Raw genomic sequence first — 26053 nt, 5'->3', positions numbered from 1 at the left:
CAGGCATCTGCCTTGAGTGGGAATCCAACCGGACCTCTCAGTCCATGGGAGGATGCTCAATCCACTGAGCCACACCAGCCAGGCTATTATCAAAAGTTTTAATCAAAGAACCACTTCCTAGTTTTCAATTAATAGTTAGTGATCATACTCTAAGTACAAAATTCACTTTTACAAACTATTGAAGACACACTGCTAATAAATAGCTTGTGCTCAATGAAACAATCACCTAAACGTTTCATATTTGGAGCTTTAAATCTGTCAGCAATAGCCACTGATACCATTACTCAGAAGACCTATTATTGCTTCATTGAGTATCCACAGTACGAAAGATGACATACCAATGCACAGAATAGATGTCAGTCAATGAAACATTAATATTCTACTAATACACTAGTAAAGTAAAACCTAACCACTCAGATCTTTTCGTTAACTGGACTCATTCCAGGATTTTACTTAGCTCTAAAGAGACAAGTGATTTTTAAAATGACCTATTAGTAATTAAATAAGAGTTCTAATAATCAAATAAGTTAATACTTTTTTTAAAATGTCCTGCAGTGATTAAAGTTTTAGCCCAACATCCCCTATTATCTACGTCTACAAGCCTGTACAATGAGAACTGTTGTTAATAGATATGATCCTCAGGCATAACAAGAGATTCAATTATCAAAGGAAGATAGGATTATACTTGAATATCACCTTTCATTATTTAAGCTTTCACCAAAAGTTTTACCAAAATATATCATTATCCAGAAATTCCAAGTGATACACTGTATCGGCAATGTTAAGGTAAGTTATGTCTTGTCAGGCATCTCAAAGACATAGGAGGAAATCAAATCAACGTTGGGGTGGGGAGGCACTGCAAATTGAAGAGAATGATCAACTGCATCAAATGTTGCTAAGTCAATTAAGATGAGAACTGAGAACTGACCAGGGATTCAGCAGCATGAAGATCTTTGGTGACATTGATAACAGTTTTGATAGAATGATGAGGTGGAAGCCTGGCTGGAGTGAGTTGAGGAGAGAAAGTGAGAGGTGAGAAATCAGAAGCAATCAATACAAAATAAAATTAGGGGAGGTGTTTTGCTTTAAAGGAGAGTAAAAATAGAGCAGTGGATGGCTAGGGAGATAAGGTCAAGAGAAGGCTTTGTAAAATGAGACAGGTTGTTTGTATGCTGCTGGGAATGGCAGAAGAGAGAGGAGAAAAATTATTGGAGCAATGTCCCTGAGTAGTTGAAAAGGAATGGAACCTTGTACACAAATGGAAGGATTTGGAACATAAAAAGTTCACCTATAGTGACAGGTAGCAAGACAAACTATATGAGTGCAGGTACTAAAAGTTAGGTAGATATATATGGTGGTGGAAGTTCTCTTCTGATTGCTTCAGTTTACTCAGTAAATTAAGTAGCAAGGTCATCAGCAGAGTATACAGATAGGTAAGAGTTCTGAGGATTGAACATCAAAGTAAAGGTGTGAAATAGTCATCTAGGAGCACAGCTGAGGGACTGGAATGTATAAAATAATTGTCTGGAAACATCAGGGCCTACTTGGGGCTTTGGAAAAGCGATGTTTCCAAATCATCTGTAGGGCATTAGTAGATTAGAACAGGCAGAACCTAAAGGACAGGAGGAAGACCAGTTAGGAGGCTATTTTAATAGCCTTGAAGAAACAAATAGAGAGGGATATTGTCAAAACTAGGGCAAGAGCAGCTGGAGGACAACTGAGGAAACAGATATAAGAGTCATTGCAAAAGCAGAGCCAATGGGATTTGGCAAGCAATCAGAAGCGACTGAGAACACCAATGGCGTGGAAGATAGCCCAGAGGTGTCAAGCTTAAGTGAACTGGAGGAGGGCAATGCCACTGATAAACTCCAAGAGCTATTTCAATGCTGTAAAAATTAGTAACCAATCGGCAGAGTAAAGCGGTAAGGATAATCGGAGGGAGGCTTGAGTGAAGAGAAGAAAGTACAAGAGAAAAATCAATTTTAAAAAATCTATTAAAACAAAAGTAAAAGTGTTAATAGTATCAAGGAATGTTTCTGTTTTGTTGTTATCATCACTGTTTTGGGTGATTAAGATAAGGCAACCAGGTGGTAAATTCAGGGGCAATCTAGGTGATCTAGAAATACTGGCAACTGAAGAAAAGAACAGACCTCTATTTGATAAAGAAAGGGAATGAATACACATTTATAGTTATTTATACAGAGAGCTTATAGGCCAGGCACTATTCTAAGAATATCATCTCCTTTAATCCTTAAAGATAACCACATGAGGTAGATCCTTTTATACCTTTGTTACAGTTAAGGAAAATAAAGTGTAGAGAGGTTTACATAACCTTTGCAAGGTAATGCGATTAACAGCAGAGCCAGAAGTCAAATCCAAGTCAGAATGGCCCCAAAGTCCATGTTCATAACCACTACACAATACATACTTTGTAAAATGAGGAGCCTGGGAGAGGTAGCATAGCTTATTTAGCTTCTGAGGAGAATCTCCGAGTTAGAGATCTTACACAGGTGGAATCATTCCAAAGAACGACAGAGTCCAAGGTGTACTCATGCCAATAATTAGCTAAAGACATAGATGCAGAAATCCGAGTTTAGGAAATCAAGGAACTAAGAGCAAAAAAGCATGGGGTTGGCAACATAATAGTTGAAATCAGGAGCAAGGGAAAAGGCCAAAGGAGAGCCAGGTGCTTTGATTACCAAGGAAGGTCAGCAGATCATAGACTTCACCAGAGAAAGGGTTGCTGAGAGATGGTTCAAAGATGGCATGGAAGGAGCAGGAGCAACAAGTGTGTGCAGGGTGTACCACTGGACGGGGAAGACCGGCTGAAGAGGGCAGAATGTCAGGACTTGTGTCAGCGAACAAGCCAGACATAAGGAATACTCAAGGAAACGTTCAAACATAAAGGAAATTAGTTTGTCTTCATTCAACACCTTTCAACTGATTATATATATATATATATATATACACATACATATACATATACATATTTTTTAATCCTAACCCGAAGACATTTTTGCATTCATCTTCAGATAGAGCGGGAGGGAGAGAGGGGGGAAGAAAGAGAGAGAATCATCGATGTGAGAGACACATCGAGTGGTCACCACCCACATGACCCCAACTGGGGCCAGAGATGAACCGCAACCGAGGTACGTGCCCTTAGCGGGACCCGAACCCAGGACTCTCTGGTCCGCAGGCTGGTGCTCTAATTGCTGAGCCAAACTGGCCAGGGCTCAACTGATATTTATTGAAGGCCTATCAACTCTTCTTCTAGGCTCAGGAGGGAAGGGGGTGGGGGTAGGGTGGGAAGAGGGGTAGTGACAAGTTGTCCCATAGTGAGCAGAGTAGAAGGGTCTGGATTTTCAGTGATTCTTTTTTTATTCTGGTGTGGGTGAAGCGACCTTGGAAATTCCTGTGAACTCTAATTCTAAATAAATAGACATCCACCCCAAAAATTCACAATGCAAAGTGGGATAGAATTATAAATGAATGAATCATCAGTCAGGATCTCAACTTCTTGTCTGGTCAAGCACACCAATGTATTATGGCCCAAATCCTCATCTCTCCCCTCTCCTACCATAAATTACTGAATACTCGCCCTGGCCAGTTTGGCTCAGCGGTTAGAGCGTCCGCCTGCGGTCCGGAGAGACCCGGGTTCGGTTCCCGCTAAGGGCATGTACCTCGGTTGCAGTTTGTCCCCGGCCCTGGTTGGTCGTGCGGGTGGCAGCCACTCGATGTGTCCCTTTCACATCGATGTTCCCCTTTCTCTCTCTTCCTCTCTCTCCCTCCCACTCTGTCTGTACAAAAAATGGAAAAATGTCCTCGGGTGAGGATAAAAAAAATAAATAAATAAATAAAATAAATTACTGAATACTCAAAATATTATACAGAGTGTCCCAAAGAAAATGTATGCAGGGTGTCTATAGATTCTATTAGATTTTGAAAATGAAATGTATTTTAATAAACACTGTCTTTATAATCTTCAAAGTTGTGTATACACTTTTTGGGACACCCTACATTTATTATCTAATATGAGATATAATACAGACCACAAGCTATAAAATATAAGCAACATGCTAGGAAATGTTGGTCGTGTGACTGTTGCTATAGAACAAACTTGGAGGAAGTAATTCCTCTGCCCTGACTACTGTTTTTATAACTTCTTCCCTCCCAATTCTATTTCATATACCGAACAAGATACCTTGTGCAGCAAAGAGGACTTAGACCTCTTTTGCCTTACAGAAATAGGAACACAAATCAGTTAACTGAAAAATTGATTCGATGTGCCAGAGACTACGAAATACTAGAGAACAAAAGTAAACAAGACCGGCCCTGCTTTTAGGAGCTCATACTGGAAGAGATAAGCAAGAATATTTAGCTGAAAAAACAGATACTTTTGCCCTTGCTGGTGTGGCTCTGTGGTTAGAGATTTGGCCCGCACACCAAAGGGTCTCGGGTTTGACTCCTGGTCAAGGGCACATGCCTGGGTTGCAGGTTTGATCCCTGGCACAGTTGGGGCACATGCAGGAGGCAACCAATCCATGTGCCTCTCTCACACTGATGTTCTCTCCTCCCCGCCCCCTGCTTCCGCTCTCCCTAAAAATCAATGGAAAAAATATCCTTGGATGAAGATTAACAACAACAACAACAACAAAATAACAGATACTTCTGAAAATAATTCTGCTGTATGAACAAGTTTCTGGTCTCCTTTACATGACATACACACGTTCCATACAAACATATCTACTTAAAACCCAATGCTGTTCTATGCACATGCATTTTAAAATTACAACAAAATCAGGGGTCTACCTTACCATCATTTTTTCAAAGAGATCCAGTACTTCCTTTTCTGACAAATTCGAAGACCGTTCATCGTATAATGGCTGAGGTGCTGGAAATTCACTCATCGCAACTAGGGAATCAATAGGATGTTGAATAAGATGTTTTTCTTTTTTGACAGTAGACTTTCTAAAACTTGTAATTCGGTCACGCTGCAAAGAGAAAAAAACATAAGCAGATAAGCCCTAAAAAAGAGATCAGGAATCATGAATGTGAAGAACTGGTACATCAAAATGGCACTTAGTATGATATACATCATAACTGTCTTTTGACAAAATGTTATTTTAAGCAGCAAGCTCCAATTAGAGATTGTACTATTTTGAAATCCTGAAGTAGCTCTTTAGCCTCAGCAGTCTCGGGGGTGAAACATATTCCTCAAAAGTAAAAGTTAGCCCGGCTGGTGTGGCTCAGAGATTGAGTGTCATCCCATGGACTGACCTCTGGTCCCAGTTCGATTCCCAGCCAGGGCACATGCCCGGGGTTGCGGGCTCGATCCTCAGTAGGGGGCGTTCGGGAGGCAGTTGATCAATGTTTCTCTCTCACAATGATGTTTCTATCTCTCTCTTCCTCTTCCTCTAAAAAAAATCAATAATAATTTTTTAAAAAAATGAAAAGTTAGTCCTCTGTCATTTCTATTTTGCACAGGATGTAGGTAAACAAAAAGTCCTGTGTCAAAGTCATTTGGTTGTTTCAGGGAAAATGTGTCTTTGTTGGCAACTTTCAAACCACGAAAAAAGGGGAAAGAAAATAAAAAGAGCTTCCAATAGCCAATTCTAAGGGGAAATTATAGTAATGCTTCTCTTCTTCAAAGTGACAAAAATTGTGACAAGTATCTGTGAATACTTTGTCAGTGCAGCAGTAGAATATAATGGTTAAGAGCATAGAATCTGGCCTGTCCAGTATGGCTCAGTGGTGGAGTGTCGACCCATGCACCAAGAGGTCACCGGTTCGATTCCCGGTCAGGACACATGCCCAGGTTGTGCGCCTGATCCCCAGTGGGAGGCATGCAGGAGGCGGCCAATCGATGTTCTCTCTCATCAATGTTTCTCTCTCCCTTCCTCTCTCTAAAATCAATAAAGAAAAAAAAAAAGAGCACAGATTCTGAAGCCAGACTACCTTACCTGAGAATGAACCTGCCTTTTACTAGCTTAGTTAGCCTGTGTAAATTAGCTGGTCTCTCTGTTTCCTTGTCTCTAAAACAGCATAATAACTTAACATTCATTACAGGAGTAAATAATATTACCTACACCATAGGATTATTGTGAGAATAAAATAAACTGATATGCTTAATGCATTTAGCAGCTATTTATTATTGTTGCTATTCTTGCTATTACTATTATTATTATTTCCCCTACCTTTTCTTTCTTCCCTAAAAAGTGGGACCAGCAAGATAAAAAGTGGGACCGTTTCCATTTACTGGAAACACAACATAAACAGAAATATCTTCATCCTAGAAACACTATTATGAAGAGCTCACTGTTTAATAGATATTGACTCTGAACCATTGATTCCATGTACAATCTCTAATAATTAGCTTGCTATTTCACATAAAGTGGGTTAACGACTCCAGTCGCTTGTAAACAGGCCATTCTGTTTTAAAGCACAAAACATTAGACATCAAAAATTAGTAAGGACCATAAAACCGAATGCAACTCAGTTTTATTCTGGTTTCTGTTAGGAAGCACACGCATGCATACTGTCAGCTCGCGTTAAACAAGCAGCCACGGTCAGATGCGAGGACAGCACATCTTCGCGGCCATGTTACCGAGGACTTCCAAATGACATCAACAATACAAGCAGCATCAAGAAGTCATCACCACAACTTGCGTAAGTTTCTGTTGACCTCCCATTAAAAAATACGTACTTTCCATTTTGATTCAAAGAACACTCGCTTGTTTTGTTTTTTTTAATTAAAAGGTGTGCTTTGAAAGAAATATGAACGGTTTTAAACAGCTTATTTAGGATTACAAAAAAATGATTTTAGTACATGGTTGTTTACAAAGAAATTATAGAAATTGTAGTATTTTAAGCTGGGAAGAAACTTGAAAAATCATCCAGACCAACTCTTCTCATTTCACAGAAAAAGTGACTCGCGAAATGCATGAGTCTCTGATTCCTATCCCAGTGTTCACAGATTCATTTTCTCGAATCATCTTGGAGTATATTTTCAAATTTTCTTTTAACTGTTTGAGGAAAATTAAGTTGGTGTAGATGTGAAGAAAAAAATATTAAGCAATCCCAAATAAGCCGAGTACGTATCCAACAAATTTCACAAAAAATATGATGGACATAAAAGCATTTAAATATGCAATCAACCACTAAATCAACATATACTCTGTTCCTGTCCCTTCATATCACTTAATATTTACTTTATTTACATATATATTCGATCTTTCACTAAGTCCTTCATTCCTATCTAGAAAATTGACTTTTGCTTTCAGCGATATGTTGATAAAAAATGAAGTTAAGCCCTGGCCGGTTTGGCTCCACGGTTAGAGCATCGGCCTGCGGACCAGAGAGGCCCAGGTTCGGTTCCCACTAAGGGCACGTACCTCGGTTGCAGTTTGTCCCCGGCCCCAGACAGGGCCATGTGGGTGGCAGCCACTCGATGTGTCGTCTCTCACATCGATGTTTTTCTCTCTCTCTTCCTTCCTCTCTTCCTCCCACTCTATGTCAAGATAAATGCAAAAAATGAAATGTCCTCGGGTGAGGATAAAAAAAAAAAAATGAAAGCCACATACTTTCACCTCCTTAAATCACTAACAATATTTTACATTATTTGTAGATAGGTAATTTCACCAGGTAAAAAATTGGCACTGCTTAAAATACCGTTTTTTAAAAGTTTAGCTATAAAAGGGCACATTTAAATTTTAAAGCCCATAACTTTTAAGACGTTTTACTATGATAGACTCAGCTCAAAAATACTTAAGGATTTTAAATATCTGACTAAAATAATGAACTTAACTTCCTTCCTATGTCAAATTAATTTCTTTCAATACTCATGTTACTAGTTAACATATTCACCGTCAATTTACTTGGCTATCAAAAAAGAAAACATCTGGATTTTCCAGAGTGATATTTACATAGAGATTTACACTATTTGGCTAAGATATATATCAAAATGATAATATCAAATTGTGTTGCGATTTTATATAATTGTTTATGTTACAATTCAAACAAAGAATTCTTCCATTCTACCATACTTGGTAAACATCCAAACATTCTATATCTTACATATATCAATGCTTTCATGTCCAGTCACTTAAACAAAAAGGCAACATGCATAAGTATTGTAATAGCATGCTACTAGACCACCTTACCACATCATCTGCCAAAGTTTTTATTTGAATGTTCTATTAAAACCAAAAAAGAAAAAAAAAAAAGAAAAAACACCTGTCAATAAGAGAAATTCAGATAAAACAAGAAAATAATTGAATGATTCTCATTTTTATTTTATCAAGTATAACTAGTCGAAAAGAATCAGACAGGTTAAATACATAAATAAATGTTTACAAAAGGGAAAAAAACAACTTTTTAAGAATTAAAAATGAAGGGGGGGGGGGGGTTGTAAAGATGACGCCCAAGGTCCCAAAGTCACATTTGGATCAGATATCATGACCACAGTGCTCAAACATGACAAAAGATACAGAGAAGTCATAAGCCCTTTCAAGTTTTTTCAAAGTTTCAGAATGATCATGTTTTTATAATACATATATTTAAAAATATATAAATAAGACAATGTCACATTTAATAGTAATAAAATATAATAAAATAGCTTAGTCTAGAACTCCATTACATCTGATGGATACTTAAAGGACACCTTTATAAACAGTCTAGATAAAATAGAACTTAGTCCTTCTTTTAATACATGTCCATTTCTCAAAAACTCCAACCCTTTCTTTGGATGTAGTTTTCTACTTCCAATGCTGAGAATCACTGGAAATGATGTATTATAGTCAATAAAATACAGTGGTTAATAAAAACTACCACATAACATACACGGGCATGATTTGAAGAACCAGAATAGAGCAATACTAAAGGAAGCAAAGTAACAGCTAATAATTTAGTAATCTTTCATGATTCAGAACATACTTCAAGATCTTACCATAACACACAATCAGCATGAAGGGCAGTTATTATTACATTAAAAATATGTTGAACTGCCAACTAAGAGACATAATTAGGGAAGAACAGGTTTTGTTTAAATCGCTTGTTAGGAATTGAAATTAACCTTTCTGCTACATCCTGTACATTTATTTCCTACAAAATAAACTGACGATATACATCAACTTGGTCGTGCATGCTCACATCCCTTTTTACTAACAAAAATATGATCTTCTCACTGATGGGGAGAAGTCCATTATGAGTTTTAAGGAAGTGAGAATTATTTGGACGCAGGATCTCATGAAATTGTCTTCAAATACCACCAACCAAATGCTGTTCAAGACCATCCTCCCCTCGATCGGCTGGGACAAAATACACTGTTATAGGCACAATTTATTTGCTACTTTTAATCCACAGATTCCCTCAGGGATCTACACCTTTATACCACGTCTTTATCACACCGTGCTGACACAGACCCCCATCAATCTTTACTGTCTAAGGAAAATAAAAGAGTGGGCTTAACTAGATCAGAATGGAAGCCATTTTAAGAGAGCTCGCCCTAGGACTCTCTCTAGCTGGTATTTTCTCTTTAATTCTCCCAGTGGGTTACCAAAAACTGCTTTATGCTTTGCACCATGACAAGCTTCACGATCTCCTGTAATGTTAAAACACAGTGTGAAATGCCAAGGTCTCAAAAGTACCTCAACTACCTAGTTTCCATCCGGATATATACCTGTCCACCTATGTTAGACAGACTATACAGTTCCTCAAGCAACTCCTGCTTTTCTTCTCTTCCCATCCTGTGGGGTTATAAACTCCAGGCTAAAAACAGATCTATATCTTCACAGTGAGAATGTAAATTAGGGGAAAATATAATTTGATTTGGTCAAATTCTCTAAGGTGAAGTACACATATGTCTGGAATGCTTTAAATCTATATCTCAGTTGATGTTGACAGTTTAATATGGGGACAGAAACAAGGGGGGAAAAAGTATGGTTAGCAACATATTCACCTTGTGTATGGGAATAGACTGGAGTTTTTTTCTCTTTTTTAAATTAACATATTTTGTCCACATTAAATCACACATTATGGAATTATAGACTATTAAAGTTGGATGGAGCCCTGGCCAGTTTGGCTCAGCGGTTGAGCGTCGGCCTGCGGACAAGAGCGTCCCGGGTTCAGTTCCCACTAGGGGCACATACCACACACAAAAAAGTTGGATGGAATTTGAGATCATCTAATCAAACCCTCTCATTTTATAAATGATGAAACCGACGCTTGAAGATAATAAGTTACTTGCCAAAGGACCACAGATCTGGTTATTACATGATACTAAATCTTAGTCACCATCTGACCTTTTCAGTGAGTATAATTAAGCTCTAGGATATTAGGATCGAATTACCGAATTGAAACAGTTCGTGGTAATCTCAAATTCACACACATCTGTTTTGGGGTAACTGCCTTTTGCCATCGTTACCCAGGGGGTCAAGATTCCTCCCAAAGAGCATTCCCCTGGCACCCACAGTCCTTCCTCAACACATCTTACATGTCATCCACCGAAATGAATTTGAACAATACACTTTATGTTCTTCCAGTGGATAATTAGTTCTTCGTATACAAACTATATGCTAACTTAGATTACTCAGTCTTTCATAATTATTATTATTTTATTTTTATTCCTCACCTGAGGACACTTTTCTACTTATCAGCAGATAGAGTGGGAGGGAGGGAGAGAGAGACAGAGAGAAACATTGACGTGAAAGGGACACATCGAGTGGCTGCCTCCTGCACGATTCCACCAGGGCCGGGGACAAACCGCAACCGAGGTACGTGCCTTTGGCCAGAATCGAACCCACTACTCATTGGTCCACAGGCCGACACTCTAACTACTAAGCCAAACTGCTAGGGCTCTTTCATAATTCTTAAATTTTACCTTCCAAGTTATTCCTTAATACTGCCATAATTCTAAAAGACCACTTCTAGGTGGATGGCAGGAGGGAAAAATGGGTTTGCAATTAATAGCCCAATGGAAACACTACCGGAGCACAAAGTAGGCAAAATGTCTCAGATAGTCAGGACGGACTTTCTAAAACAAGGGTAAAAGCCCTGGCCGGGTTTGGCTCTGCGGACCAGAGAGTCCCTGGTTCGGTTCCCGCTAAGGGCATGTACCTCAGTTACAATTTGTCCCCGGCCCCAGTTGGGGTCGTGTGGGTGGCAACCAGTCGATGTGTCTCTTTCACACATGGATGTTTCTCTCTCTCTTCCCCACTCTCTCCCTCCCGCTCTATCTGAAGATAAATGCAAAAATGTCCTCAAGTGAGGATAAAAAGATAAAAATAAAAATAAAATAAAAAAATTAAAGGAGGGTAACATTTATTAATGGTTACATCTGCATTGCATTTATCCAGGCTTGAGATTCCCGCCACCTTGGTCTCCTCCCTTTCTTCATTCCCTGTAACCAAGCAGCATTCAAGTCCCACGGTCGTCTTTCTGCAGTTCCCTCTTCATCCTCACGCAAACCACCCCAGTGTAGACTAATCAGCAGCAAGCAACCGCCTCCTAACTACCTCAGCTTCCATTCTTTTCTCACTGCCAATGTCCTCTTCTGAAAACAGAGGTCTGGTTCAAGCCGCCATCACCTCTCACCTAGATTTCTGCAAGAACCTCTTAATCTGTCCCCCTGCTTCCACCTTCACCCCCCCTCCAATTAATTTTGAACAAACCAAAAGTGATACTGTTAACACCGAAATCAGATCATGTCACTCCTCGGCTCAAAACTTTCCAATGAGCCCTGGCCAGTTTGGCCCAGCAGTTACGGCATTGGTCCACAGACCAAGGAGTCCCGGGTTCGATTCCGGTCAAGGGCACGAACCTAGGTTGTGATTCGTCCCCGACCCTGGTTGGGGTCATGCGGGAGGCAGCCACTCGATGTGTCCCTTTCACGTCGATGTTTCTCTCTCTCTGTTCCTCTCTCTACCTTCCACTCTATCTTAACAAAAGTGGAAAAATGTCCTCGGATGAGGATAAAAAAAAAGCTTTTCAATGACTATTTTCACTGCGAGTGAGAGCCAGGATCCTTACAATGGCCTCCAGGAAGGCCCTATTGATCCGAACACTCTCTATATCCCTCTGACCTCATCTCCTACTACTGTCCCTTTCATCCACTCTGCTCCAGTCACACTGACCACCTCACTGTTCCTTAATAACGCAATAAGCCACGTGCACTAGCTCTGCCCTGTGCCTGGGATGCTCGTTTCCATTATGCATACAGCTTACTCCATCACCACCACCACCACCACCACCGCTTCCGAGTGTTTGCTCAGTGAGGCCTACTCTGTCCATCTTATTGAAATGGAAAGACAACCTCCTCTGCACAGGCCTGATCTGCCTTACTGTGTGCTTTTCCTTGGTTCAGTAGGACTTCGCACATTTTAACACAGTCTATAATGTACTCCGTACTTTTTTGTCTGTGAGCTCCATGAGAATAGGGATGTTCACCTGTCTGGTTTAGGGACGCATCCCTAATGCCTAGAGCTTTGCTTGGCAAAGGCACACTAGCGATTATAAATGACAACCGCACGCATGTTCATATTCCATGGCTTCTGATGACCTACAAAATAAAGACTAATAGCCTTAATGTGGCATTCTAAGTCCTGTGTGGTTCAGCCCTAGCTCTATTTCTTCCGCTTCTTCCCTTCCCTCGTGATTCGAATCCTATAGAAAACAAAAAAGGAAATCCTGAAATCCTTTTCCCGAATGTATGGCCCAGCATGTCCAGTCCGTGTACTCACTGTCTCCTCTACCTGAAATGCCCGTCTAGCTAGATCCATTTCTATTTTTAGAGCTCCCCTTGAGTGTAATGGTTGACTACTGATAAACCAAAAGTCAAACATAATACTGGAGAAGGGTTATGCTTTTTTTTAATGTTTTCGTAAAGATTTTTTTTTTTCCTAACAGGCATCTTCAAGAATGATAGAGCACACTGACGCACATAGGAAATTATAGTCATGTAAAAAAATTATTGCAATTTCTTGTGATGGAGAACTATAAAGAAAAATCACTCTACTTGTGATTTCCTGATTTATAAGTTTCATTCAACTACAGAGTATATATCTTACATAACTAAGCACATTTGGCTAATATGGATATTTTCTCAGAGATTTCCCTCATGTGAAAATCTACTTGCATAAACATTATCTTGATACCACTATTTTGAACTCTTCTTTATAACTATTCAGAAGAAAATAATAAATGTGGTCTATTGGAAAGGAAAATCTTTAGGCAGATTTAAAGAGGTCAAGTTTCAGAAGGGGCGATTTCTGACCACTGTACATAAAAAATACACTGAAATTATTGATCAGTTACAATAAAATTACCTAAAATAGAAAATAAATTATTTCTACCACACAACTGTCTTTCTATAGCTGCAAAAAAAAAAAAAAGGTATGCCCTGGCCGGGTGGCTCAGTTGGTTGGAGCATCGTCTTGTACACCAAAAGATTGCGGGTTCAATTCCCAGTCAGGGCACATGCCTAGGTTGTGGGTTCAATCCCCGACAAGATTGCATACAAGAGGCAGCCCTAATCAATGTTTCTCTCACACATTAATGTTCTTCTTTCTCCTTCTCTCTCTCTACCCTCCCTCTTCCCCTCTCTCTCAAATCAATGACAGCATACCCTCGGGTGAGGATTTAAAAAAAATAAAAAAATGAAAGGTGCAAAAGGAGTTGAGAACAATAAGGAAAACCAATATCAAAAACAAAGTTCAGAGAACTATTGTAAAGAGCTGTTTCTTTGACAAGAATAAATCACAGTTATTTTTATGTAAACTGACCTTTAAAACATATTTTTACCCGGTTATATTAAAATACAGTCTCATTTATAATGTTCTACAGGGACAAGCTCTCAAATTTTATCTTAAGATCATTTATACACTTGCAGGCATCTCTCTCACACCACAGGCAAGCAGGCATTGTGGATTTTACCCCTATGTACAAACTATAGAGTTACAATGGAGTTCTAAAAAAATGACCAAAAAAACTTGTCACACCCCTGATTTAAAGTACTGATTAAAGTCATTTTAGGAAGTTTTTATTGCACAAATCTAATGATAATGGTCATTGGGATGAAGGCATATTACACCAATAAGTATAGTGACCATATATTTTCATTAAAATCAACTCTGGAAAAGCAGTAAGCTTGTGCATTAGTAAAGTAATCAGAGTTTATTAAACTTCATTTATAATCAGTTATACTAAATATAACTTAGTACAGTATTATATGAATATTGTATAATTATAAAAGTACTCCGAAGTCTCAACCCCTGAAGAATAAGAGAAATGGTTGATTTACTTATAAACTCTAATGCTGAAGTTCTGATTGAAATGCAAGAATCATTATTGCAAGAAAATTAAGTTTTAATTTTCTCAATCAGGCAGAAATTAACAAAAACAGCAAGATGTAAGGATTCAACTCTCTTATGGCTATTGTTATGTGGTAATACAATGTTTTATAAACATTGTACAATTACTCTAGCACCACAGAAATTGGACAACTAAATTGCATATAATGTAAAAGTCTCACCACCAACTTAAAAACTTAGTCACACCATTTGTCTTTTTCTTCCCTTTTAGAGAAAATAAATAACTTGGCCATCACAATGAAGATGATGGGTCAATTATTTACCCAGCTTTAAGTTTCTTGCTCTCTAAGAAGGGCAGGGCAATAAGACACAGAAAACCATGTTCAAGTCAACTGAACAAATATTTGAGCATCTGCTATGAACCTGTTCAGTGCTGGGCGGCAGGAATACAATCATAAACAAAATAAGGATGTGCTCTTCCTTTATAGAGGTTGCAGTTTAGTTGAACAGAAGATGCCTGAAAGAACAAATCACAGTAGAGCAACTCTGAGAGCTCTGATCGGGTAATACCCTAACACAACCTCCATATAATTTCCATGTTAGAAGGGGCCCTTAAGTTAGGCCATCCACCTCAACCACTGATGCAGGGTTTGATTTCTGGACAACATGCCTGGCCCAATACCTAATCAGATCAGCGGCAGTAACAGAAGGAAGTAGTTATTCTGCAATGGCCTGCCTTTCGACTTTTCAAATCCTGTACACACCCTGAACTTTATAAACCAGTAAAACCAATCAAGCCATTTACTCCCCTGGTGACCAAGCTGAACATTCTGTTTAGGCATTCAAATACTTTATCATAAACATTTCTTTTTAGGTGAGTACCTAACAGTTGTGTTTATTTCACCAGGAAAGTTATATATAATCTGATTTTTAGAAATAAAATCAATATAGGGGTTTGATTCTAAGACGACAAGAGGAAAACAAATATTGGTTTTCAAAATCATTGAACTATTACTGCTTGCATTTAAAATGACTCCAAAACATTCTTTCGTCTCCTTTCTAACAGTAACATTTTTAGGCACCCACATGTAGTCTTAAGCACTGTAGTCTTCCATCACCATAGATGAGAGAAGACGGATCAATGGGCAGTGTGCTAGGCACTGGGATTTGGAGGCACATGGCCTCACCCTCAGAAGGCAAAGCCTGAGAATTGAAAAGATGCGATTATAGGCATTAAGCTACTATTCTCCACCTTACTCTGCTGTTGTTAGCATCTAAAACTCTCCATTTCACCTCTTTAATAAAGCAATACTTTTATATTTTTGTAACCTTAAGGACATCATTTCAGAGGTACTATCAAGTCAAAAGCCTCAAATTTTTACCCACCAGAGTTTTTAGCTACTATTACAAAACAAAATTCTTTCCACCATTTTTATGACAAGAAAAAACTCCTTTTAGGACTTTCTTCTCAAGCTGCTCTTTCAATTTATAACAAACAAAATCTGTATCTATCAGAAATAAAATATGACATCACTGTATAGAGCCTCCGTTTTCTTCCTGATGCAAAAGACCATGTTCCCGCACTGGATAAGTTTCATAAATCCGTCAAAACAAGACATGCTCTATCTTACATTAACTGTCTTGACATGAGCTTCAATCTTTAACTTCCAAGATGGGTGACTATAATATGGGGATCCAGCTGTCTCTTCTGGGTAACACACATGCTCAGCCTCAGGGCTAAGGGCCGAGCGTTCAGGAAATGCACATTTGCCACTCGGGTCTTAAAAAAATGTTAACACTAATGAATGGGAGGAAGTCGCTCAGTACCTGAATTAATCAGAAACAACTGCAGGAATCATCCAGGTTTTTAAGGGTAGTAACTTCTTCTGCAGGTATAGAAATCATGTTTGTTTGTACTAAACCATTTTAAATGGGAAAATTGTTTGGACGTGAAAGTTCTTTCTTAGTCTTATGGAATGAATACAGAACTAGTTTTATACAAATCCAAATGTTTCAAAACCGAGCCCAGGACCTTGTACACCACAGATACTCTTAGATCAACGAGCTAGTCAAGTGAGGCTCAATATTTAATAAATAAAATTGTACCTTCTCTGTTTTAAAAAAAAGACAAATATCGCAACTAAACATTAATATATTTGAGTAGCCATTATATGCCCAGCACTTTATGGCTCATACAGGTTTAAGAAAGGATTCTGTCCTTAAGGAATCTGCAATATAACCAGGTAATGAAAACTAACCACATGAAAACAAATAGTTAATTGAATGCTAAACTATGAGATTCTGAGGTACGTAGCTCCTCCTCCTCCCTAGGCCCTATCACATGGCCTGTCTTACTACTTTCACAGCATTAACCGCTACCTGAAATTATCTTGTTCACTTATTTATTTACTTATTCGTGTTAGCAGTTTCAAGAAAACAAGTTCCCTGTCTTACTTTTAGATTTCTAACACTTAGAACAGTAGGTAGCACATAATAGTTGCTCAAATACTTGATGAATAAATTAAGTATTCAGAGAAGAAACAGATACATGTAGCTTCATTAAGAAATTGCATAAAGAACTATACCCCAATTGTTTGGGTAGGATTTGAATAGCCAGAAGGATGGGAAGAGAAGGAAGTTGGACGGAAAGAGCAGCATTAATAGTTGACTTGTGGGAAATAGCCTTATGAAGAAAGGGTTCGAGGTCAAGGATATTCAAATTTGAATATGTAGGTTAGGGACAGATTAGAGACAGTCCTGACAAGCTAGAAGGGGTAGTCTGACAGTCACTTGTAGTCCTTATGATTTCCTGATTCGCAGACAAACATGGAGAAGGTGGTATTTCAGAAAGATGACTTCGGGTGGTACAGGTCCAGGTCTCTTCCCTGAAACCCCGGAAGCCACAGTATTCTGGAATTCAGAGTGTTCCATATTTTAGAAAGGAATAAGATACAGGTACTATATATTACAGAATATACACAGCAGGATCTGGGGTGGCACCCCAAATCAAATGCACTCAAGGTTAGTAGTGAAACATGAATATTCCACAAAACAGGATAAAATGAAGACTAAATACAGCCTCAAGATAGGTTGGGTTTTGTAATAAATTCCATATTCAGAGCTTTCAGATTTTAGAATTTCAGAGAAGGATTGTAGGCTATAATATTCAGGACAGATTGCAAATGGAATCAAAGGCTTAAAAGGCAGCTTGTAGAGATCAGCAATTTGGTCTATTCTACCTGATACTAGCCACCATTTCCTGAGCATTTATTATGTGCAGGCGCTATGCTGAGTTTTACATGCATTGCCTCAGTCAGATCCTCACAGACATGCTATGATGTAGGAATTTACTGTCCTATATTACAGGTCAGGAAATCTAGGTGCACTGTCATTAATCATTTGTCTAATGTCATTTGCCTAAAGTCACAAAGGTAATAAATTGCACAGCTGGGATTAGCATTTAAATTAGGATTAGCATTTAAATATGAGTAGAATCCAAACTCTAACACCTCTATCTACATTCTGAACTCTGTCTGCAAAAACCTTCATCAGTATAACAATACTCATTCCAGCTCAAATTCTTTTTCAGCCTTGGCCATTCTAGGCTTAGTTCTGAAACTCAGCTCGGCTTACAGCCCTCACCCCACACCCCCTCCTTCTTCATCAGGCCTTCTCCTAATCATCTTTTCTGATTTCAGCTGGACCTGTCATCATCTCCCAAGGTTCCCAACTTCTTTTGTAACACATTCCTGTTATCCAGCTACAATTCCCTATCAGTGCAGGTCTTCCTTGCTACACTGCAAACTCTGCAGTAAGTACTAGGTCTCTCTTGGTCCCAACTGTGTCCTCAGTATTTTTGCAGTTTCTGGCACATGGTTAGCATTCAAAGCTGTCATGACTTGCTGGATTGGAGAGGGCGGTGGGGGAGAGGAGAGAGAGATCCAGTTGTGAGCTGAGAAGAGGTTAGACTAGGATGGTAGCAGTAGGAACAGAGAAGACAGTTACTATATATAATTTTGTTTAAAATTACACTTGTTATTGAAGCAATGTACCCAGACATATGATTGTTGTTTGTATGAAATAGAGTAATTTAATATCTGTTGTTGTGATTACTATCTTTATAACACACAAATAACCTCTAAATGGCTATGATTACCACTCTGGAGATACATGGCAAATCATTGTGAGGTGATGTATCTATTTCAAGTAGCTTTTATAAATAACCACATCATTTAGTTTTCTGATGTAGCTGCAAAATTAATCTGACAAAACAAAATGATTCACTCCTTTAAAGATTCAAGAGTACGAATCGCCTAAACCAGAAAATTATACCTGAGTTATGAATAAGGTATTATCATAACATACTTTTGGTAGGAAGAGCTATATAAACCAACCAATTATTTAAGTTAATTTCCCTATTAGTATTTTTAACTGATCCTCTTGAATTTGCAAGTAATTCCCAATTCAGAAATAGATGGTGGTCAGAGAGTTCATTTGCATGGCAGTCATTCAGGTCCTGGAACCTGTTTCCAAAGACACAGCTACTAAAAGAGGTTTCCAAAGTGAAAGCAGATAACCGTCTCTCCCCATAGAAAACCCAAACTGCGTATGCAGACCCATGCAAGAACTTTTTAAATAACTAAATATTATAAACAAATATTTAACACTTAAAAACTTAAGCAAAACATGATTATATGGTAGGAAAAAATGATGTAAAATTTCAGAAAACGTAAAAAGGATCTTTGCAAGAATTTAAGATTAACAGAAATTATTAAATGTTGTAACCTTCATTTTCCCCCCACAGCTTCAGAGTCTATGCTCAGTAGTGCTGACTCCATTGAAAGCTCTTGTCCAACAGTGTTACTTAAAGAGTTGTTTACTTAGTTTTAATTTGGATAACGGATTCTATCTCAATATAATGACAAATTCTGTCAAAGTAAAATAACACATTGCAGCAAACATTTGATTTATGTCACTGTGTTTTACAAACACTATCATAACAAATTAACAGGTAGTTTTAAATTTTGACGTTTTTATGATTTTAGGCAAAGCAACAATTGTGTTAGTGTTTATTCTGATAGAACTCAAATTTCTTCTACTCTAACACTGTTTTGCCCCAAATGGACTCTTCACGTATTTGAATTAACTGAGGTGGAGGAAAAAGGGTTAATAAGTCAGCCACGATACTCAGCCCTCGATGCCTATGGAGTGTGTGATCACTCTATCATTTACAATATAAAAATGACTAACCGTGTGTCCCTTTGCCTGAACATTTATAGGTAACTCAAGAACTAACATAATAGCCCTTACGCACATACAGGTCAAAGCAGATAATTTTTTTTCCTTAATATTGCAAAAATCTCAGAAATTTTTCTGATTTTAATATAGAAAACATGCTTATTTTTCCTTTCCAACAAGATTGTAAGACAACAGTGGTGTCTATTGTACAGGAATATACAGATCATACCTTGCATAAAGCCACAAAATATGAAGGGGCCATTAATCTCCTCTGCAATTTTTTTACTTCACTGATACCAACAAAGGCCCCTAACCAGCAAAATCAAGTCCTTTCATGGAGGTGCCTAAAAACCAATGAGAGATGCATATATGTCTCTGCACATCTTAAACTGGCCAGTAGCACTCCAAATGTCTGGCCAGTGCTCTTTGATAAAACAAGAAGTCAAAGATATGCAGGCTAAATTTGAGAAGCTCTGAACTTATTTTAACAGCAATTTGTTCAAATTTCTATTTTCCTCACTGCTGAGTAACTTGGTTTTATAACAGTTTAGCCAATTAAGGATTAGAACATTTGAAAAACATTACTATGCAACTTACAGAAAGATTTATAATCAGTAGATCATTGAAATACAAATATAGATGTGGTTAAACATTTATAGCATTTCTCTTACTATGCTGTCATGAGTTCGAGCTCCAAATTAATGAGCCAGCAACAGAATCATAACCAGGTTTTTCACAATATTCCTAAATTGAGTTCTCGTCAAGTACCATTCCATCTACGAATAATATTCTAGCCCTGGCCGGTGTGGCTCAGCAGTTAGAGCATCGGCCCGTGGACAGAGAGTCCTGGGTTCGGTTCCCACTAAGGGCATGTACCTCGGTTGCCATCTGTCCCTGGTCCCAGTTGGGGTCGTGTGGGTGGCAACCAGTCGATGTGTCTCTCTCACATTGATGTTTCTGTCTCTCTCTCTTCCTCCCTCTGTCCCTCCCGCTCTATCTGAAGATAAAGGCAAAAATGTACTCGGGTGAGGATTAAAAATAATAATAATAATAACAACAATATTCTACTTATTTTAAACAAAATTACTTATTTAGTGGCCATAATCAATACTATTGACGTTTTTGATGCACATAGGGCCTTTACAGCCCTACTCAACCCACAGACTCGGTTCTGTTACTATACTTAGCTACAGAGACAATATTTTCAATGATACTTGAATTCCCAAATCAGCTTAAAAACTCTGATCTATAACACACTTTCAGATTAGCACTAGTATGCCAACTGCATCCTCCTTTGAAACACTTTCTATAGAAAATACACATTCAAACTCAGGATGTCAAAAACCTGGTATTTTCCGTCCTGTAGGTGGGCTGGCGACACCAGCAGTGGTATACAAGGAGACAGAAGAGAAACAACTGGCCTCATATTTCAGTACTAGGGTTCAAAGAGGAACCCAGGAGGACATCAAGCTTCTGGGGTATCTTAACTGAGAACAATTCATCCCTTCCATTAAAAAAAATGTGTCCTGGGATCTAAATCTCTTCATAAAGATTGCCTCTAGAGTACTTACAATGAATTTGTTCAAGGGTTTTAGTACATTAAAGAGAAAAACATTTTTTTAAATACTAAATTGTTTCAAAAGTTTTAGTACAAGCTTGATTTACCAAGTTGACAAATCTCTCCATTCCCAGGTATCCACTGAGCTCTGAATATCTCAAATTTCACAAACGATACACAAGAACCTTTCTAGTTGAGTTTTTAAACAGTGACCATTTATTTTAGGAATGTACTAGAATGACCTCTTCCCTCTCTAGTAATACCATAATAAAACATGCTCAGAAAGGCATTTTCTGTCACATGAAATGCAGAAATGAAACTATGTAGGCCCAAAGCTGCAGACAGTGACTAAACATGAACATGTAATTGATGGGGTGGCAAAGTTTTAAAACTAAAAGCAATGACATCTGAAATTAACACAAAATAGTGTTGAATGCAAACTGTAATAAAAAAAAATTTTTTTTTAACATGCCCATGATGAAAGAAAAATCCAGAAAATTCATCTTCTCCTTACCTTTTGTTAATTGCAAAATAAACATATTTCCAAGAGTTAAAATAAAAAGTAATAATCCGGCAGGTGTGGCTCAGTGGTTGAGCGTCGACCCATGCACCAAGAGGTCGCCGGTTCAATTCCCGGTCAAGACACATGCCCAGGTTGTGGGCCCGATCCCCAGTGCGGGGCATGCAGGAGGCGGCCAATTGATGTTCTCTCTCATAGATATTTCTATATCTCCCTCTACCTTCCTCTCTCTCTAAAGATCAATAAAGAAAAAAATAATTTTTTTTTTAAACACAGGGCTAAGACGCTTTAAAAACCCACAGATGCCAAACTCAAATTATTTACACATTCAATTGTTTTAAATATAGCTCCAGTAAGCTCATTTCCAGCCACTGAGAGCCGTCTACTTTGCATACAATGTGAAACCCCACCTAACATCTGCCAGCCAAAGAGAAAATAAATGCAACAGCTACTGCCCTTTGGAGCTCTCTGACCAAAGACTCTCCATTGTGCTGCTGGTTGACATCACCCAGACATATACTGGGGGGAGGAAGTAGGTTTACAGTTGTAAGAATGCAACTGTATCATAATTATATATAAGTATTATTATATTTTCCATACAAACAACTGTAAACCTACTTTTGCCCCACCCTGTATGATCCCTCAGGAGTTCCCTTGACTTCCTTCCCTTCTGGGGTGTGGCCCCCTGCTACTGTCTCTGGAAGGTCTCAGGCTATGAGGGGCTTCCCCACATGCGAATCTGTTAACGCATCACCCAAGTAAAGCTCACTGTATACTACTGTCATCTCCTGGGCATATCCTCTTCCTTTGATCAGCCCCGAAATTCTTCAAACTCACTATAAAACACCTCGCTCATGGCCCTTGGAGCAACCATACATTTGTTGAATGAAGTACTGGAAGCTAGTAATTTCTCAACTTCAATGGGATCTCTCTCAGGTTTGATAAGAACCCTTCCTACCACTGGAGCAGTACACCACAAAGAACCTGTGAGACAGAACACTGCTGCACACAAAGGTGAAAAGGTGAGGAGGAGAAGGGATGGGTAGCCATAATATGGATGCCAACAACAAAAGTATAATTATAATTATCATTTACTGAAGGTTAACTACATTCCCTGTACCGTACTAAGCACTTTTACACATATTTTAAGATTTAATTTATCCAATAACCCTTGAAGTATATTACATTACTTAGCCCCATTTTACAGATGAGGAACCTGAGGCTCATAAATAGAATGTAACTTAATCATGGCTCATAGCTGTTAAAAGATGGAAGCAAGATAATCCAGGTTTGTTATTCTCCAAAGCCAATAATCTTAAACAATATTCCATGTCAAAGAAGTACGAGAAACCAAGAACTCGATGACATCTCAAAATATATTAGCAGCCAAAGAAAAAATGGGGCTGATCTTAGAAAAGTGAGCATATAATAGGCATTTACGGATCCCACTGCTAATTCAGCTAGAGGGAACGGGCGTGGGGTTAGAAAGTCAGTAATAAAAGAGAATAATATAGAATTTTAAAACCAAGAAAATACATCTACAGAGAAAAATTCAGATTAGGAAAGAGTTAACACCACCCTAAAAAAGTGAAATGAATAGTTAACTCTCAAAACATAGTCATAACATTGACCTAAACAGAATAAGAAATATCTGTAATCACTATGGTTTCCATTAACCATTCAGACAGGCTGATTAGGTCTACCCAGATCCCTACCTAAGGCTGATAAAAAGTGTGTGTGTGTGTGTGTGTGTGTGTGTGTTTGTGTTGGGTGGGGGAGATCTTTCAGGAAGGAGTTATTACACATATACACCTCTAGAACCTAAATATTCAGAAGCCATGAGGGACTGCTTAAAAAGAAACCTCCCCCCCTTCACTCCAGTTGATGGGGGTTGCTTATTAGGCAGGTAATAAAATAACAGGAAACAAACAGGAAGTTTCTTTTAAAAATCAATGTTTAAATCCGTTTTTATTGTTGACAGTATTACAGATGTCCCCCATTTCCTCCTCTTTGTCCTCCTCCACCCAGCCCCTATTGTCTGTGTCTATGGGTTACGCATATATGCATATATGTTCTTTTGTTAATCTCTTCCCGGACCCTCCACCCCACTCCCCTCTGAGATATGTTCAAATACATTTGAACTATAAAATTTAATCTGAATGTAAACACACACACACACACACACACACACAAATTACAAACCAAGGAAAGGGATGTCTGGGTCTCTTTTTCTCTTCTGGGATGTACAGATTGAAACTCTGTCTCCTAATTAAACTGCCACAATTCATAGAGCAACATTTATACCCTGAGCCTATTACTATTGCAGCTGGACAGCAACAAGTCCAAGAAACACAATAAATGGAGGAAAGGAGAAAGGAAGAGAGAGGGAGAGGGGCAGGGAGGGAGAGGAAGGAAATGAATGAATGAGAAGCTCTTAAATTGCCAAATTGTAGAGGCTGATACCCAGTAAGGAATGGTGTTAAATAGTTATTTTTATACTAAAAAAAGAAACAACAAACAAAAAGAAATACTAGACCTAAAGAGAGAACATCGCTATTATTAGTACTAAATAAGATTCACTAAGCACCTACTAAATGCCAGGCACTGTTCTTATACATGCTTTGGTTTAATTAACTAATCCCCACAACCATCCTGTCATGTAGGTATTATATCCCCATTTTACTGATTAGAAAACTGAGGCACACAGAGGTTGAACAAAACCATTTTATAATATTCTCTGACCTGTATGCAGTATCACCATGCCGACTAACACTACATCTTCACAAAGTAATTAGCAAACACAGGACTGTGACACAGGGTGATCCATCATAGTACAGACGGAGGCATCACAACATATTCAATAGTTCCCTGGGGTAAAACCCAACGAAAGTGCTTCAGCTGACACCTTAGATCATTTGCATCGTTTACTTTCAAAATTCAAGCAAGAGCTATAAAACACAAAGGTCATGTGCCTACCAGATCACTCACATGATCTTAGCTTGTATGAGCTAGCTTGTGTATAAAAGCTATTAAATTTACTTTCTGACACTGATAACACACAGACCTTTTCAGGCGTTCACTAGTCAGCACTCGGGTGACGAACTGTAAAATACAAGAGACTCAGTAAGCACCAAAATGCACTCTCGTGAACCTACACTAGAAGATTTTCCTGTGGTATTTGCATTTTTAAAAAAGAGAAGGAAAACGTCATGCAACAAATGTTTACGACCTCCGTAAGATGAATTCTCAGTTTGAATTTGCATTAAAAGTGTTCATTCACTTGATTTAAATTACATGGGGGAAAAAAAAGGTATTCCCATCTTGCATAATAAATCCTACAACAAAGATTAAAAACCTTCCCAATTTCTGCTTTCATCTACCTAAGTTTAGCTCCAGCAACATACAAAAGTGAGTATATTAACTTAATCCCTCAAGGACTTGATGACTTCAACATAAGCTTTGGAGACAGCCAGCAATGAAGAATTCCTTCTTTTTGACATAGCTTTGTCAAACAGAAGCTTCCCCTGAATTCCAGAAAGAAGGTAGAACCACAAACAGTCTTACTAAATGGAATCAGGAGGGGGGAAAACCAGTATGAAATGAGGTCATGTGTATAATATGCTACTCGGCTCTACATCCAATACCTTAAACTAAATCACAGGGTACAGTTTCAAGGGGGTGGGGGGGGGGGACCTGGAACTGAAAATGAATCAGAAAAGATTACTTCAGAAATATCCATTTATAACTGAGTGGTTTGTTGCTAGCCCTCTGGACGTACATTTATCAGAAGTAAAATCTGTCAAGTTGATGGGAAATTTTCTACCCAAATCTGTGGTGATGCGGCCATACAGCACAAATTAACATTTGTTCTTGGTGGGCGGTGACTTGGATTTTGTTCTGCCCTCCCCCCTCCCTGCCGGCATGACCAATGAGAATGCTCCACCTTAAAGAACATGTGAAGTTATACTAATCGAATAATCCCTAAATTATATTATGTATTGAAAATATTCTGAAAGGCTTTACCTGAATTTTTACAATGACCAAGAATGAAAAGAAAGATCTTCAACATTGTATGACAAGGCCAAACCTTGGACGGGTGCTTCCTGGAGTGAGACTAACCAAGAAGCATGTTCTCAATATTTGAAAGCATCAGTAAGAAACAGTAAGGTTCTCATTAGCACTAAAATTCTGTTTCTGTGCTATATTTCTAGTAAAAAAATATATATATGTGCTTGAACTGGAGACTTTGATATGTGAACTCAAAAGGATGACATTTTGACCAGGGCTGGAAAGGGTGTCGCAATAAACAACTGGAAAGAAATAGATGGATCACATGACCAGGAGGAGAACTGTTTGGAAACTGGGAGCTACATGTACACAATGTCTATGAACTAACCCAGTTCAGTAAAGGAAGGAGTTGCCAAACAACTGTTG

At 38.4% G+C, this 26053-nt stretch overlaps 1 protein-coding gene across 1 annotated transcript in view; it reads right to left on the bottom strand.

Annotated features, from left to right (window-relative positions):
* The window catches only part of DIAPH2 (diaphanous related formin 2), a 924489-nt gene that overhangs the window by 860148 nt on the left and 38288 nt on the right, over positions 1-26053 (bottom strand). Inside the window, exons 2-3 of the mRNA XM_036270453.1 lie at positions 8160-8192; positions 4815-4991 (exon numbers count right to left, since the gene is read on the bottom strand). Coding sequence (XP_036126346.1) covers positions 4815-4991; positions 8160-8192 — 210 coding nt within the window. The remainder of the gene's footprint in view (positions 1-4814; positions 4992-8159; positions 8193-26053) is intronic.

Source organism: Molossus molossus, unplaced genomic scaffold (genome assembly GCF_014108415.1).
Source record: "Molossus molossus isolate mMolMol1 unplaced genomic scaffold, mMolMol1.p scaffold_m16_p_2, whole genome shotgun sequence".
NCBI lineage: Eukaryota > Metazoa > Chordata > Mammalia > Chiroptera > Molossidae > Molossus > Molossus molossus.
This window is presented reverse-complemented; position numbering and strand designations above follow the sequence as displayed.